Source organism: Diprion similis, chromosome 8 (genome assembly GCF_021155765.1).
Source record: "Diprion similis isolate iyDipSimi1 chromosome 8, iyDipSimi1.1, whole genome shotgun sequence".
NCBI lineage: Eukaryota > Metazoa > Arthropoda > Insecta > Hymenoptera > Diprionidae > Diprion > Diprion similis.
The window spans coordinates 25,674,789-25,693,205 of record NC_060112.1 but is presented as its reverse complement, the minus strand read 5'-3'; the positions used below and the strand labels follow the sequence as shown (position 1 = coordinate 25,693,205).

The 18,417-nt window shown below is 41.3% G+C and overlaps 1 protein-coding gene across 3 annotated transcripts in view; it reads left to right on the top strand.

The window, feature by feature from the left end:
- The window catches only part of LOC124408660 (pleckstrin homology domain-containing family G member 5-like), a 114,154-nt gene that overhangs the window by 30,790 nt on the left and 64,947 nt on the right, over positions 1 to 18,417 (top strand). Inside the window, exon 1 of one of the 3 annotated variants that reach the window (XM_046885768.1) lies at positions 3,572 to 3,785. The exons of 1 other annotated variant lie outside the window; for it this stretch is intronic. In XM_046885768.1, coding sequence (XP_046741724.1) covers positions 3,651 to 3,785 — 135 coding nt within the window. In that variant the 5' untranslated portion in view covers positions 3,572 to 3,650. Of the gene's footprint in view, positions 1 to 3,571; positions 3,786 to 10,358; positions 10,797 to 18,417 lie in introns of those variants that run through there. One more of the 3 variants, XM_046885770.1, reaches the window with a different exon arrangement.

Below are 18,417 nucleotides of genomic sequence, written 5' to 3'. Positions count from 1 at the left end.
GGGTTCAATTCCACTTTCCACGCGAGACCATAGAAAATTCTCGATATAACTTTCTCCTGGAATTGAAATGCATACATTTTTTTGTTTGCACACGGTTATTGGATTACCGATATATTGGTGTCTCGATTGCTGATGCAAATTTTTCAATATTTGTAGAGAACGTCGGAAAAGCAGTGATGAAAAGTTGTAAAACAAAATTGCGAAAGAATATCATTTTGCACAGTTTGCGTGTTTGGAAAAATAGGTGATCAATGATATTTTTTATTTTGAGTATTGAAAAATTCTGATGGTAATTAATCTTCCTTAATATGGATGCCATTAAAGTTGTGAAACCAAAATGACTAGCAATAAAACATATTAAATAAATGAATCCATTTGCTTAGAAACTTTATCAACTACAGATTTACTTCACTTTCAAGAGCTAGCTTGAATTCACAGTCCTTTGTTCGCGTTTTCCGAATTCACCATTTTTCTTTTATACTCTTTCAACTACGTGAGTCGTACAATGCTGACACAATGTCGACGCGTACTTGTCGTAAGAATTTTTTTTTTTTTTTACACCCGTCGATTCTTTACTGCAGAAAAATTGTTCATCCCGGACACGTGACCCATTTATTTCTGTAATAAGTCAGAATATAATCTTTGATGGAGTGAAATGAAATGTAAATAGAAGCTGCTGGAGAACGAAGGGACTCGATAATTGTACTCGTCAGAAAAATGGCGGATCGACGAAGGTTTTAAGCCTTCAACGAAATTCAATTTACAAAACTTAATCAAGGCTCAGTGGAATTCATCGCCTCTCCCTTTTCGACGGAAAAAAAATCTAAACCACTTTGCAAGTATTGATGCGAAAAAAATTTTCCGCTTGTTTTCACTTACTTACTTGGACTGAAAATATCGTCGATTAATGAGGATCAACGAGGTTCAAAGAATTTCGGAAATATGATGAAACGAGATAACCGTTAATAATTGAATAAATCAGGCGTGTTTTTTTCTTAGTTCAAATTTTCCTCGAGTAAATTTGTGAACAACGTTGCAGACCAAATCCTTTCTGTCCAAGTCGGGTAAAAAAAATTGCTCGCCACTTTGTGGCGGCGAATTGTTCGCGTGTAACGTTCAGTCACATATAACGGTATACAAAGTGCGTGAATAGTCAAGGAGACACTTGTGTCCTCGTGTTCCGTTGGGTCCAGCCGCTGGTGAAAGCGATAAAGACCCTTGCCGGGGGTGAGATGGAGAACCGAGAGTCTCCGAGGACAGAAGGATGGCCAAACTTGGAGGACAGAGGACAAGGAATAAAAAAGGAAGCCAAGCGATGAAAATTTGAATAAGTCGAGAAAAAAAAAAAAAAAAAAACGATTAAAGAATAAAATAAGAACTTTCAGAAGAGCTGCAGAGACTGGAGGAAGAATAAACGGCGCTCGTGATCAGCGTATTTTTCCATAAATTTCACGTCTTCAGCTGTTATAACGAGGACCTTTAGACCTTATTTTTGCTGCGAATAGACTGTACATCTAGTGAATATTTGGCCAAGAATCTTCCGAGAAATCACCCGTGAAATGAGACTTGACCCTTCTCTCTCAACGTTTATTCGGAATTTCTTAACGTTAGAGTGAGCGCTGGTCAAGGAGAATAATTCCGATTCGTTTTACAGGTTTTTCGACACGTTTAAAGAATTTTTCACTCTTGCACGGCGTTGACGAAATTTCAAACTGTTCTTTGTACCAGAAATCATGTTTTTGATCCCCTTTAACTTCGAATGCTTGGCGGAAATTGTATGTGTAACGTTCAATAAGAAATCAATATGGCCACCGTTGACACGCTTCAGATTTTATTTTCCCTATAACATCATGTTCCGCACTCGACAGCCATTCAGCGCAATCTTAAGCCGAACAAAATGATGGCAAGAACAGTTCACGAATAATTTCAACTGAAAGTAATAGCCTAAAAATCGAGAATTCAGCTTGGGAAAATGATCGCAAACATGGCTGTCGGAGTCGAGAATGTCTTACAGCGCTATGTCTTTCAAAACAAGTCAGAACCTCTTAGTAAGATTGCCGAAACTCTGGAAAAGATGCAATCACGTGATAAAATATGCCTAAATATTCTGAATTTGAATTGCAACTATAAATCAATAATACTCCAATTAACTGGGAATATTTATAATGATGATGATAAATATTTAACCTCTTCAGAATATAACTGGTAGAAAAATTTACGTTAAATATTTATCAACGTCACTGTAAATATCTCCACTGATAATATTAACCGATGAAAATTGAGATTTAATCAAGCTTCTCAAGTTCGTCATAAGATGTTAAAAAAAATGGTCACATCACTATTTTACTTTTTTTTTTTGTTGACACTTTAAATTTTACTTATAGAAACTTATAAGTTTGACCAAAAAAGAAAAAAAAAAGAAGTTTAATTATCCGCCGAAAAATTCCGGAAACGCGTATCTCTTCAAATGTATGTACGTCAAACGTCAAAGAACGATACACTTTATTGCCAGAAATATTCGAAGTTTGGTATATAGAACGATTTCATACGATTTCAGTCGTGCATAAATTCTTCAAAAACGGACCAGGGTGATATTTGAACGGCGTAGGCGGCGGCGGCGGCGGCGGCGGCGGCGGCGGTGGCGGCTGACCTCTACCCCCGTATTTCCCACCCGGCCCTTCGGCGCATTCAATTTCACCCCCGGCGTCAGGGGCGACGGAAGGCCGGCATAATAGTGAATATACTTGGGGATGAGTCGAGACTCGATACGGCGGAGATACGCACACGTCGAATTCACTTCGAGAGGACGACGCGGACGACGCGACAGCCGCCGGACCCGGTACCTACAGCTAGGACGTTGCGCGCGTTCCATGCCAGCATCGGCGTTCAGGCGTCGCGGCGCCGGCGTCGCCGTCACCGTCACCGTCACCGTCACCCTCGTTCTCTCTAAGCGCGGTTATTTTCCCCAGTCGAACGCGCGACCGCCAGGCGGAAACTCCGCGGCGTGTAAATCTCCTCCAAGAGTATCTGTGACCGGGAGCCACTTTCATCGGCAACGCGTGCTCGAATCGAAAAGCAAAACAAACAGGACGAAAGTACAAAAAATACTCCTAAAAAAAAAAAAAAAACACAAAATACAATCGCTGGACGTCGTTTTTCCTTTCCTTAATCTCATCCCCTCTTCCGTTTTTTTTTTTTTTTACTTTTTGTTCCTCCCCCCCCCCCCCCCCCCTCCCCCAGCGGACAATTATATATTTATATGTATGTATACGCGTTTTATACACGTACGTAAAAAATGTCCGCAATCGCGTTCATGTTGTATACACGTGTGCATAAATTATTACGACTTATCGTCAATCCGAGTGATAAATAACATCGCGAATTCCACGCGCTGACTCTCCTCGCTCGCATACGATCGAGTATGAACCGATTTTTTGGGTCTCAGTTGAACAGGCCCACCATTCGATACTTCAATCTTTACTTTCGCCGGACGAATCGGCCGCATATACCATAAACTAACGAATAACGAGCCTTGAATGATAATTAATTAGTTGGTCGAATTAAGGAATGGATCAATTATGACCGTATTACGAAGCAACGATCAACAAGCGAAAGAGATAAACAGACGACAGACTCTCGTCGTGTAACGAATGATCAAAGAAACTGAAAGGAAACCGAAAGCTCGTTCTTCCCGCATGGCGGAGGGGGGAGGAAGCTTTTGTTGTCCACCCCTGCAGACGAAGTATGCTTCTAAGATACGAGACGAGCTCAGGAGGGATCGAAATGTGAGTGAATTATACCTAATTGGTAGAACGGCTGACATGAGGGTGCATATCGGACCTCGAGGCTGACGGTGACGGTGACGGTGACGGTGACGGGGAAAATCTCTCTCGGTTTTCCCCAAGTCGTTAGGGTCGTTAGGGGGGTGCAAAAACACGAGGCGAGGCCGTCTTCTTCGTCTGATACTAACGACGAGTGCCAGCCTCCAGACGTTCGTTTAAACTCCTTCACGCAGGAGCGGGGTAACAAAAACAGCAACGTCGAGGCACCGCGATTATCATTCTCAATTGCTTCGACGCTACGTTGTTGAAGCTTTAATCGTAAATCACCGATTTGAGCTGGCGATTTGTTCGTTGTTTTTTTTCTGTTTTTTTTTTTGTTTTTTTTTGCACAGTTTTAATTGACGTTCACCGACCTCGATTCTCGCCCCTCGTTTCTCTAAGGCGCTTTCAACATCCTCCACACACGTGATTCTATGCCGCTTTTCACGTCAAATGCTGTCGCTCTACTTCGCCCGTCTTCTTATTTCACAATGTTTTTGATATTTTTTTTATTTTTGTGTGTGTTTTTTGTTTTTTTTTTTTGTTTTCACCAATCAACGAGAGTTTTCAAAGCCTTTCTGTTTATCCCAGAGTCTTGTTGTTAGGTTGAACTTGTTCACTGGCGGGAAAAGAAATCACGTGACACGTATAATTTGTGGATATACCTGTATATATATATTATATTTTTATATATCTATCTGTAATGAAAAAGTTTTCTCATCCCGAAGTTTGTTGTGGTCTTGAAAGTCGATTTTTTCGTCTATCGTAATCTGCTCGATGAAAAAAAAAAAAAAGGAAAGAAGAAGAAGAAGAAGTAAAAAAAAAAAGCTTACACGAAAATATTTTATCGACGTTAAAATCAAAACTTTGGGAATTACTTGCAAGAAATATGCAGATAAATATTCATCGCATCGAAGTTTGCGAGTATAATAAAAATTTTATGTTTATAATATTTGTAGGTATGTATTGGGAATGAAGACGGGGTGAAAATCATTGGGAAATATATTTCTTTTTTTTTTTTGTTCCGTTTGAAACTATTTTTCATCCACGCCTCGAACTATGCCGTTAAAAAGCGAGATAATAAAACGATGAAGGGGATGAAAAATGCGGCGGAAACTAACGTCGACCCCGAAAGTCAACCCTTGCGTAACTCTGTCGTATAGTAATAAATATAATAATATCAATACGTGATATCAAAGGGGAGAGAAAAGGGTTCAGGGCGAGAGTCGGCTGCACGATATTATTCCTCCCTCGGGAAATAAATTTGTTGGCCACCCAAACATCGATACGAAAGCGTCATGCCTGTGAGACGGCTTGACGGAATGCCTCTCGAATTTTTCATCGAGCGTACGGAATTATTTAAAAATCCATAAAACCGTGGATCGAGTCGAACTTTACTTCATTCACGGTGGAAGATCGACGTTCGCGTTAAAACTCGGGAGGTCGATTGAAATCGGAGAGCTGAGTGGTTTCTTGAATTGGATAAATTACACGCTCCCTCAGCTGCTGCAGGGAAAAGCTCTGGCTAATACGAAAGAGCAATTTTTTGTTCGCCCGTCGTCGACGTCTCGTCGAGGCAAATCAGGATCATCGAATTCTCACGAGGCCGGAAGTTGGTAACGTTAATAATGTAACGAAACGTCAGGGAAAATATTATTATTCCAAAATTTTTTGAATGGTTTTCACGGAGTTGAAAGAATATATTTCGTTTATCATGGCTTACTAAATTTTGGACATTGCTATATTTCAAAATGTGTGCGAATTATAATTCTTACTCTACGCGAAATTTGGATACACCGGTTTCAACTTTGATAATTCTTTCCTGTAATTCGAATTAAATATTTGGATTTATCCGGATTCGGGATTCTTATCCAAAGATCAACCGAAAGCTTCTTTCGAGTATTTGATCAAAGTTTTTTGCCCGTCTGGACTTGGGATGCCTGTCACGTCTAGTGGAATGTTAGATTAACATTCACCCTTCCATCGTTTCTCGCTGGAGTAACGGATTCTGGGATAAAAAAAAAATCGTCGGAGGATTTCCAACAACCTGTTAAACAATGTTCAGCGGCATTTCATTGTCCTCAGTCCTCACTTTTCCGTGATGAATTTCCCTCACGTTGAAAGTCGATGAGAATGAAGTTAGTAACGTTGCTGTAACGATGCATGGTAAGAGAAAATCGCTTATTCGCACCTTTATGGTTTTCATAAAATTTAGTAAACAATTGCAAACAATATATACACTGATTCTAAAAAGCCAACTCCTTGAAAATCATCCAAAAGCTGCCCAATAATGATTTTTTTTTCTTCTAATGTATCGTTACGTTAACGTTAATAGTCCTTTCAGTCGTACATTTTTCATTTTAATATTTTGCTACAAACTTTGTTACTCGGTGGTTTCCGGGCTCGCTGATCACGAATCCAAAGACAGAATTTGATAATTTCTTAATTCATATGCGGCAGATCCAATATGGCGGATTCGAAATCGTAAAAACTATCAAAATTTGATGATTTCGACCGAAACTCGTTACTCGGGCATTTTTTGAGTCATTCGAAGTAACAAAAATCATTCAAAGTTTTAAATAAACTGTTACACAGCTAGGACAAGGACATTTTTAAGGTTAGAATCTGAGCGTTTCATTTCGACAGTTAGGATCAAAAATCATCGAAATTTATACACCGATGAATAGCGATTTATACACTCTATCCGCGAAGAATTTGTCTGGCTACGGTTTTAAGAATAAAAAAATAAAAAACAAAAACGAAAAATATGCAGAAAAGCAAAAGAACAAAGCAAGTCGAGGAGAACATCGTCAAGTGCTCGAAGGCTCCGACAGATTTCTTTTTTCGGAAAGTAAATTTGTCAGATATTCAGCAGCAGCAGCAGCAGCAGATCAGTTCGAGTTTATTTTCTATTTGTTGTAACATTCTTTTTTCTTACCACTTTTTCTCTGTCTCTTGGTTTTTCTGCCTCTAAAGACGAATGGCTTGACCTAGTCAACGAATATCATTCTTCTTCTCGGAGAGGAGAGCTATCTCTTGAGCGCAGGCGAGTTATTTCCATGTATGTGTGTATGGATGTGTGAGTATATATTTCCAAAGGGAGAGAGAGAGAGAGAGAGAGAGAGAGAAAGCTGGGACATGGCGCAGGACACGGTATGGAATTAATCCCCGTCGCAGGACGACAGGACACCTTTTTTCTTCCTTCACGACAAATCCCTGAGAATCTGAGCCGGTCAGATTCTCAGATTAACCGATTCACGATTCACTTGGACATCGGATGAACGATTTCTAGTAAACTTCACCTCATCGTGTAGCTTTCGTAGATTTTTTATAAATTCTTATCGTTTTAAGCGATTTTCAGCGATCTCTGGAATCGGATGAAATCGTAGAAAAATCATTCGATGATAAATTAGAAATCAACGAGAGCTTTTTTCAGTTTCTTCAACCTCTTAATCACGTGATTCAGAATACAGACTCGCAATGGTTTTCAATGAACTTAGACATTCTTTGATCAGTTTCCTGTTACCTTAAAGAACATTTTAATCATCCAAGTAGATCCCTAAATTTTTGGCTTCCTTGAGCGCCAAGTGGAGGCCTGAATCCTCCTCGAATCTCAAAAGCCGTTTATGGTTTAGTCGCTGATAGACGAGGAGGCGGAGACTCTCTTCGGATGCCTCCTGCCGACAAGAAACGGATCGAGGAAACGATCCTCGTTTCCGGTTTGCTGATGCGTGGCTAATCACAGCTATAAGCTACGCGACGTTTGGAATTAGCAAGAACAATCGGCCATTGTTTGATGCTTTCCGCATCGCCGACAATATTCAGCGGCACATTACGCTGTAAGGAGGCCGAAGGTGGTTTACTTCGTGTCGTCGTGATTTCTCCGTCGTTCTTCATATCCCAGAGACGACTAATCGCCCATTTTCTTCCCTTCATTGTCGCGAATTTCCACCCTTTCATGCATCTCGAAGTGAAAACAACAATCACTGTAGCGATTATTGCGTTTTGCGCCTCTTCGTAATTATTACGTGTCGTTAAAATTCTGTCTTGTTTTGTAAATCGTCGATTGGCGAGGAGAAATTTTTGGTATAGGTACGATAAAACCGAATTTGTGAGATAAACGTTCCCGAGAAATTTTATGCACGAAACCGTATTATTATATATCTTACGGTATAATTATTGATGCAAAATATATTTACGCGAAAGCGTTGATTAAACTTGAGAATCGAAACACGTAACGTGAAAAATTTTCTCGTCAATTGAAATCCAGTTTTACTACTTTTGGATTAGTTCAAGATAAAAACGATTTTTATAAATATTGTATGATACTTTGTATGTACATCAAACACAGGATAAAAACACAGGGTCAAAAGACACAAAAAATTACAGCGTTTCAAATTATTATCAATTTACAGATTAAACTCAAAAACTTTATATTATTTAAACGTGAATCGAAAGATTCTTCTTCACTATGCTTTGGATTTTCGTTAAACAATAACTATTCCGCGCTATAAATTAATTCCCGACCTCGTACAATTGTTATAAGTGAAAAAATCTGGCTAAGAAATCAAACTGTCAACGAATTGGAACGTCGATTAATCCTTCCTCGTAACATCTCTACTCTTCCTCGACTAAATCTTAATTAAGCGTCCGGCCATTAGCCCAGCGATATTTATCGACGCGAATTCAACTGCAGCGAGAGAAGTAAATCAATTCAATCCGATCAAGGATGTCCGTTCAATCAATATAACGACTCTGATCTGCAGATATTACGAAGCTTTTTCAGATTTGTATAAGGTATTCGTTCATTTTCATTTTTTTTCTATTTTCTTTTTTCTTCTGTTTTCACTTCCATCCCCTTTTTCGGAGGCCTTGGCACTTGTATTCTTGCGGTAGGAAGTATAGCGGAAAAATATTTCACGAAGCTTTCCCCGTTGCCGTTACGCCGCGTCGAAGAATGAAAAAAGGGACGCGAAAGAAAGGAGAAACGGCTACAGCACTAAACCGCTGCGGAAAAGTCAACGACAGCCCGGACCTCCCGTCCATTCACGTCCCTTTTTCTACCCTCGAGATATATGTAACAAAACGTTATTCCGTCAGCTGGTCTCCAAGAGCGATGGAAACGTCGTTGAAAAGTCGAGCTTCGTCCTTGTACGTAGGACATAAATGCAGTCCGTTCCAAGGACTGATGTGAACGAATTTTAAAGACTTTATGCCTACCCATAAGTGTTATTAGTTTATAATCTAATAAGTATGGTAAATAATACAAAGAAGCAACTGCAATGCGCCGTAAGGAGGAATTTGATTGAAATTAACTTTTCAAACGTCTAAATTTTATTATATCGTACGTAAAGAATTTTTATATCGTAATATTAAAGAAAATCGAGGTAAGTTAGGGGAAAGATGATGCGTAAGATGAAAAAACTGTGCCATTCATTATTATTTACGATAGAAAACGGAGTAATTTTCATTTTCGAAGAGTCACGAAATCGAAATTATCGTTGTATAGAATTGAGAGTGGTTATTGGTAAAAAAAAAACAACAAAAAAAAAAAAAATCAATTTTTAGCTAGTAAACAATTATTTTTAGAATTTCTCGTCTTTCCCTGAACTTATTTACCTCATAATTATATTTATAATTATTAACCGTGATACTTACGATACTCTACAGACATCTAAATCAAAACTATCGGACCATTAGCTATGCGGAGAAGTTTCTAAGAGCATTATAGCAAGTAATGGGAACACCGTGGTGGCGGAGATAGGTATAATAATAGACAAACACTAGATCGTAGTAAGGGTTGAAAAGTTGGCAGTGTAGACGTCTACTTAGATGTAAACGAGGAGGCGAGGATAGAAAAAATGACATTCAAGGATGTTTTGGTGGTGAGACAAAAATATACTTTATCGTAACTCCACTTGAATTCATAAAACCAATGATTACCATGCTCGTGTTCGACCAAACTTTCGAATTTCGTCATCTTCGTCTGACCTCTCTTGAAGTTTCCCAATCACATATAAATCACGGAAAGAAAAAAGAAACTTGATCTCCGTACAAGTTTTCTTTGAAAACAATATCTACTTCGAATTAATGTGAAGAATCTGTGATTTTTATCGGTGAAAAATTATGTGATGAAATATTAACCCTGCAGCGATAGAAGAAAGTTGTCTCCATTGGGTTTTCGTTCTAAAAAACTTTCGTATACTTATACCTACATATTATCATAACTTAAGAATACAAATAATTATTAAAAATTTGTCAATGTCGCCGGTATAAAATTTTTGACTTTATGCTAAAAAATAGCGTGACCAAAATATCCTTAATTAAATCTAAGAAAAGAAGAAAGCGAAGAAAGAATTAAACAAAAGTAACCTCGAATACAGTGTTTCGGAATTAAATAAGGACACGAAACCCAACGAAAAGGACATCGGTGGTGGTGCGCGTTGGTTGTTGTTTCCTAACACGTAACTACTAGAGGAACGAGAAGAGGAGGAGCAGGAAGAAGAGGAAGTCAAATAGGAAGAGGAAGAAGAAGAGAAGAGTTACAGGGCAGAGAATAACCGGAAGCGGCGGGAGGGGGGAGGGGAAGAGGAAGGGGCCGGCGGCAGCACGGTGTCGGCAAGGGGGGACCCTGCCGGAGGCCGGGGGTCCGTCAGCCGCCGTGCCAGTCGCGAGTTGAGTCCCTCCTCCACCCCTTCCTCGTCCTCTAAGGGCGGTTCGCAGTCAACGACTCCGGGGCAGAATGCGGCGTCGTGCGCCTCGGGAGTCCAGCTGCCCGGGGGAGGCGGTCAGGATTGGCGACGGCTAGTCGGCAGCATCCGCAGGAAGGTTAGGCGCAAGACGACCCAGAGCAGCACCAGCCTTGCCGAAGCCACCCTGCGGGACACTTGCGCTGGTAACCGGAACCAGGATGACTTCCTCAAGGCCACCATGAGGATATTCCTGGTCGTCTCACCGCCCATGAGTCGCGTTCAGGTAACCCTTGGATTACTTGTTATTTTTCACTTATACACTATCGTAATGCATGCTGTAGGTAGGTACGTAGTGAGGATGCAGACTAGTAAGTGAGGTTAAGTGAAGCTTGAAGAAATAATGGTCTCTTAGTGGTAATGATAGTTTTAATATTGATGAGGTGAAGGTTTTGGTTCACGTGACGTTGGACCTTGACGTGGAAGCCAGAATGGTAGTAGCTTCATTACGTGGTATCCAGTAAAAAATACGTCACATTTACAGGACATTTTTAGGTTATTCCAGAACATAAGACATAGAATATTTCCTGGATAGTTTTCAGGATTCAAGGATGTTTTCAGGATCATCGGAAACCATGTTTAAAAAGTTGATTAGTTTATGCAGAGAAGAGTAGATCGGAATGTACTACCTGAGCCTGTTGGCTAAAAATGGTGAATGATAGTCTGTTGTGTGGTCTGGATGTGGGTACGTGATAAGCCTTGAAAGCAGGCTGCCTACTTTGGAGAAATTCGTTTTTCTCAATCTCAATTCTCCGTCCCTACTTCATTTCTCTTGACTAACGACCCGTTGTAGCCCGTCCCGAATGGAACCTTGACTTATGTAGTACTACCTGCCCTCCGTAATAGGGCTTGGGACCATCAGCTGCTGGTGATGAGTGACAAGCGACAACTATTCTCTTGGGAAGTTATTACCTTCTCTTATAGCTCTAAGTCATTATTCTTAGGTTAAACCGGAGATGTAATAGGGTGAAGAACCCTTCTTGTCATCGTCGTTGGGAGCTCCTTAAACGTTGTATGAGAAGCTTGGGATTACCTGGGTTACATTGCTAAAAAAAATTTGAATTTTCGCTAGTGAGCACGTGTCTTCTTATTGCATTGTTCGCGATTTTTTAACACGAATTCGAGTCTCTACCCAGAAACTTAATGCCATATCACCAGAGGCTTCAGGATACTGCACACTTGATCGAATCGAAGACTTCTCAATCACCGTTGTTAGGGTGCTGATCAAAAGTACGAATAGTCCAAAGTAGTCAAATGTTTGTATAGTTCTGATTGTAACGAAAAATTGGATACCTGCGTTATTTGATGCTACACCCTGAAATTCCGTCTCCGGATCCGTCTCTTCCGGATATATTGATCATTCGGAAGCTGGATCCACACTCCATACACGAGCCTTTTAATTTCTGGAAAAATGCATTTCGTGGAAGCGTGGGAAAAATCCATGTGTTGGGATATCCAGAGGTAGAAAAATAGGTTATGGAAATGGCTCTTTTCCTCAAGGGTAACGCAGACACGTTTAAAATTGGGACATTTGCCATCCAAGGTAGAATTTTTCATCGTTTATAAAACTAACGGAGGCTTCTCTTTGCGCCACCGTGTTCTTCGACGGTGCGGTGCTCGGCGCAAAAACGTCCGATAGCTCGCATCAGCCAGACGGAAAAAGAGGGAGAGAGATGGAGAGGGGGAGAGGGAGAGGGGGAGAGGAAGGAAGAACTTGGCAATATTTGGCCGGCTGCCAGAGGCGTTGCTTCCACCATAGCGTGCCGTTTCCGTCCATCCCTGATGGTAACGCTAATGGCAAACTTTGCGGGGTGTGATCCGTATCTCGGGTAATGAACACAGCAGCAAGCACGATTCTCGAAGAGGATCAACTACGGATGAGGCCAGGTGTGTATCTCGAACGGATGCGAGCCGACATATTTGCTCTGGATTTGCCCTGGCTTTGAGCTAATAAGCCGCCCTTGTTCCACAGTCTTGTTAAGCACGCTCGAAATCCGTTGTGAACTTCTTTCCAAAGTTCGAAATGCACGTTTCTGGTAGCCGAACTTTTTTCGTGTCCAGGATATTGGGAGCATCGTAAACAACGAAGCTCGTCAATATTCTCATCAGACAAGGTTCGAAGATGCGTGAAGAACCCAAATTTTCCCCTCCATACACTTCTTGAAAACTTAACCAATCCATGCAAATTGACAAACTCATCTGGACTTCGGAAAAGGAAGCGTTCGGTAAATTAACAAATTCCTAACTCAAGTCATATTTTAATCGAATTGCTTCTACGCTAATGTCTCGGGAGTGGTTTTGGACCTGGGTTGGATTATTTCAATTCGAAATAAGAGTGTTGATCGAGTAACAAGTTAGCAATAAACATCATCATTTTATTCATAACAATCAGTCACCCGTTGGCCTGGCTTTGTCAACTTTTTTAAAACTCGACATCGCTCTCGATTCCGACGAATCTACCGTATCAATAAAATCAAAATTTAGGGAATAAATCATCAACTAAAAAGCACTAAATTCCAATATAGATCAATTTTCATTTTGCTGAAGTAGTTATTTCAGCTTATAAGAGACGTAAAAAAGGATAAGATTCCAGACGACTTAACTAACCTTGTACTACCATAACGTCTGCCGGGAACATCCGGTCCTGGCGAAGATTATCTTTAGTTCTCATTCGTGGTGCTTGATCAGACGCTATGATAGGATCAGATTGCTATGGATCGTTTGAGGAGATGAAAATCCCTTCTGGACGGAAAGTAGCGAGACTCTCATGACCGTTACCTTGCACGTAACAACCAAGCCCATGCTCGTTCTCTGTAATTTGAGTGGTCAACATCGTCAGTGAAGTTTCACCGAGTTGAAAGCCCGTTCAAAATTTAATGGACCTCTCTGGAACGCTTAGTAAAGTGACATTCTCACGTGTGTTCATCAACTGTGAAATTTCGCCCGGCTCTTTAGCACTGACAGTGAGTGTCTCCAGCATGTTCTAAACGGAGAGGCCTATCTCTGCGTTTGACATTCCTGGATTAACTATAGTCGGCAGAAGTTTGTGCTCTTTACCAGACCAAGCTGACTGAGGAACGTTCTATTGCTCCAAGTGAAAGTAAATTCCGACTGTAATTTATCACAGTTTGGAGTTAGGTCGGAACGAAGTTACCGGAAGAAATGAGTTCATTGAATATTGCTGTTGACCATGACTGTACTTTGTTGCACATTTTCTCTTCGATGTATATACGGATGATGAAATCCCAGTAATTTCCGAAACGAGAGGATGTGATTGATTGCACCTGGCACCGGAAGTATAATCTTCGTGTCGATGCAAACGTCGACGACAATCAGAAATCGGAATCTCACTTTGATCCTGTTCAGTTATTGATAGGCAGGTCTCGGTAGTCAGGTGCTTGGACTTTTAACGGGTCGACGTCGCGAGGAAACGTCGAGGCTCGATTAACCAGTTCAAATTTAGAGTTTGACAAAAGTCAAACCAAATCCAATTCCAAACTTAAGGTGCTTATAAAGACCTGTTGTACACCTCGAAAATCTGGGGATGCAAAACTCCTATACCGCTCAAGCGATCAGAGTGAAACTTGGGCAGTTAATGCCTTATTTTGGCAAAAAGTGGAGCGTCTTTTTACTTTTTCAAAATTTTGAAAAAAATTTTACAGATTGGTTACCACTCACAGAAATTTGCCAAATTTTCACAGTTGCACTGAATGGATCGAACTATCCGGTATGATGCCACTCGGTGGTGATGAAACACACATTTTGAGCCCAGTCCCATGAGATTTGATAGTGAAGTGACGAAATGGCAGCTGATGTGGTTTTCGATTACGAAGAACACCGAAATCTCATTTTGGCGACATTTGTTACCGACATTACGCGCATGCCGGTAATGTATGCGTGTAATGTCGGTAAAAAATTACCAACAAATGTCACCAAAATGAGATTTCGGGGTTCTTCGTAATCGAAAACCAGATCAGCTGCCATTTCGTCACTTCTCTATCAAATCTCATGGGACTGGGCTCAAAATGTGTGTTTCATCACCACCGAGTGGCATCATACCGGATAGTTCAATCCATTCAGTGCAACTGTGAAAATTTGGCCAATTTCTGTGGGTGGTAACCAATCTGTAAAATTGTTTTCCAAATTTTGAAAAAGTAAAAAGACGCTCCATTTTTTGCCAAAATAAGGCATTAATTGCCCAAGTTTCACTCTGATCGCTTAAGCGGTATAGGAGTTTTGCATCCCCGCGTTTTCGAGGTGTACAACGCTTTTTTATAAGCACCTTAAGAGAAGAATGAAATGAACGCCGTTTCTTGACCACATAATCAAGGGCCTGACGCATTTGGAAGATAAAGCACATTCCAAACTGCCGAAACGACTAGGTTTCGCTTGCACCATACGGGAAGTATACCGGAAGCGGGTGCCCTCTCCCAGATCGATTATACTCCCGTAAGCAGACTGCGGTTGGTCATCCCGATCGAGACTGGCCATTACACCACACGCGGCCGCTGCGCTGAGCGGATATCCGAATACCCTCGAAACGGTCCTGGACACAATGGACTCTCCAACAGATGCGAGAGATGCAGTTGGGCGGTGGACCGAAACGATAAATCTGCTCTATAGAACCGATTATCGGTCGGTTATACCTTTCGTTTCTCCCTTATCCTTCGTTAAAGAGGTGAAGATGGTCTGCGGTGATCCAGGTGATAAGATTCCAGTTGAAGACGCAGTTTTACGCGTCTCAACAAACACCAGGTGGTGGATTCACCCTCCGTTCTGTTGTGGGGATCATAGCCTTCATTTGGACTGTGGTAACAAGAGTGGAAGAAACCGGAAACGCAGGTGCCTGTGTGCAGTAGTCTCCATCCGGCACCCAGTTCAAATACATCTTTTTGTTACAATAAATTTGATAATGGTTTATTTACCTTACGTACCAATTATTCTCTCGAGTATAATCCTTTTACAGGAGTAGACCTGTTATTCGAACAGATAACGAGACAAGAACCTACACTTTGCGGGCATATTAATGCCGAAGAGGGTCAGGTTGAAGCTGGCTACCTTTTCCGGGACAGACCATGAGCTTACAATTAGCCCAGCTGATGCGGTGCCGACCGAATCCACTCTTGATCCTGGTATTACACGTGCTCTAAGCTCTTCAAGACTTTTGTAAATCATAGTCATACGTCTAATTTTCGTCGTCTTACCGAAGCTTCTACTGTCTATCCTCTTCAATGTTATTGCATGAACCGCAATATTAAGAGACGACTGAACTGACTGGATACTACTTCTTCAAAACTTCTAATGATCATTTGCAACGCTACGTTTCCGAGTCCTACTCTCTGGATACAGCATTTGTAACAATGGCTACTTCTGAAGCGTCAATATTGAGGTGAATACTCTTCGCAAGCAAGCTTCAGTCAGTCAAGTGTCCAACATGCACTTCGGAAAGATTCTGCGATCGATTGGTTCTAATTGAAGCATCGTCGCTTCAATCCGGACTATTGTGTGTCCGAAATTGTGTTCCATGCGTAATAATTCCGTCAACCTAAGCCCTAAATCAATAAACAGCAGAGGAAATCCTCAATCCGATAAAGGCCACTTATCACGACCGAAATCCTACTTCCAATCGATCTGCTTGTTGGTAAAGTAAGAAAAAAGTGTGAGGTAAGAAGGGGGATGACGAAAAGGATTACACAGGTATCTCGAAACGGCAAAAAATTCCCTCGACGACACCTGCGACCCAAAGTCCATACGAAACGTGTCGACGTGTGGAAATAATACGAAGGGAAATAGGGAATAGAGGATCGCCGAGGGAGAATCGAATTAAGGGGTGAAAAGAAATTACATCCATCCTCCGCGTACCTAATCTCTTATCAGATCAATTTCCAAGCTCTCGCAAAATGCGCTCGATCATCCGTTCGCCTGTTGTCTAAATTCGATCAGCTCCATGAAACGTCCTTTTTTCTCGACCGCATGCGTCGTCAAGTCCCAGGACATTCGTTCAACTGATAACGTGATACATCTTGGTTATATTGATGTACAAATATCTCACACGTTACTTCTGGCCAATATCCAATCAGACCAGTAATGGATACTCGGCATGAGAAGATTGCGGATTTCTGCTACTCAGGATTCGCATGCCAATCCAGCGAAAATCGTCAGGCTACTTTCATCATTCCCACGTTTCTCCGCTCAGACTTGAGAGGATGCATGCAAAGTACTTGCTTGGTAGTTACGCTCAGGTATACTGTTCAGAGTATAAACGGAGAGAACAGTCGTCACGAAAGTGTAATTAATTTTTGTAAGATATAACGCAGATGTGCTTCAAGTGTGCAAAGTTTTTAGAGCTTTAGTTAAACGTCGCGCAGACAATATTTCCATCCACAAGATGTTGGAACGTTCTTCTGGTCTCTGCTGCTTCCTTTCTGACAAAAAGACACCACGTGTCGTGTACTTTTCGTTTTTTAGTCCAACAATTCTTCTAACCCAATGATTTTTCATCGTGCATCGATCTTCCCCTTTCAATTTGTTCCTTTTGATCCTGAAAATCTAAGAGCGTGTTTACTCTGTGCGATATCAAACCCCGTCATGCACCAGGATGTCAGACGTTGGTCGTGAGGCGAGGAAATCACCCCAAGGGTTAGACGATATTTTGGCACATTCCTGTGGAGCGACGAGGAATTCCTGATGGCTGCTGGGTAAACCTGTCGAAATCAGACACGGAGTTGAGACGAAGGCTCGTTCCTGGTTTTGATGATCTCGGAGTCTTGGAAAAGGAGAACCAAGCTCACCGACTCCTCGAAAAGGATTGGATAAAACGGATTTACAGTGAATGAAATACGAGTCTCGTGGTGTGTGACCTCCGTTCACGAAAATGTTCACCGATATTGACGAGCTGGTAGTTTGCTCGAGAAGTTTGAAGGCGTGGGCTGCTTTCTGGATAAGGATTACACTCCGACGGTCGCGGTTGGCCAGCTGCAGAGCCAACTTTCCGCCTCTGACTTATCGCTCAATAGTTCTCTCTCTCTCTCTCTCTCTCCGGCACTTATGCCACAATCGATCACAATCGTTACGGAAACGTGGGTAAAACTTTCCCGCACTCCGAGAGAAATATCGGGAGAAATTGTGCTCGAGCAATAAACGTCAAATGTATAACCTAATCCTAGGTCAAAAGGACAGCCGCAGATCTATCGGGCGGAAAACTTTACCATGAGAACTCCGTTGTAGAAACTTCGAGCCTTTCATCCTCCTTCTAGTCCTTCTCTTCGTCTCGGTTTTATACCTTCTGTCTCCCCTAAGCTCTCGTTGTCTAGACAACTTAGGCTATTCAGGAGGAAAGCGTGCGTTACCGTCACACTGGAATCAACTTCATTAGAATTTATTTCTGTATCTGACCTTTGCTGCTGTTTCTTGGTTTTTATCTTCGCTCTGGAGATTGAGATCATGAGAAACAGCGGTGAGAACGAGAAAAAACTTACAGCACATTCCGCGAAAACGTGAAAGCCGTAGATATTCATATATATAAATGGGGTATTCCATGCCAACTTGACCAGTGTTAAACCCCGACTATCTAAAAATCATTTCACGTTTTTTTCTGACATTCTACTTGCTAAAAAACGAAACCTGAATTTTTTTCAAATTTTTTTATCAAGCCGTTTATCTTTTATAAATATCTGAAGTCGATTGGAAATGCCTATTTTTTGAAATCTGAAAAAATTCTCTGAAATCCAGTGAATGACACAAACCCCCCCCCCCCCCGTCAAGGAAAACGTGGGCCGAATTTTTTTCCTATTTTTTTATCACCCAGTTCAGGTTTAAAATTTTTTTTTTTAAGTTTTCGCAACTTT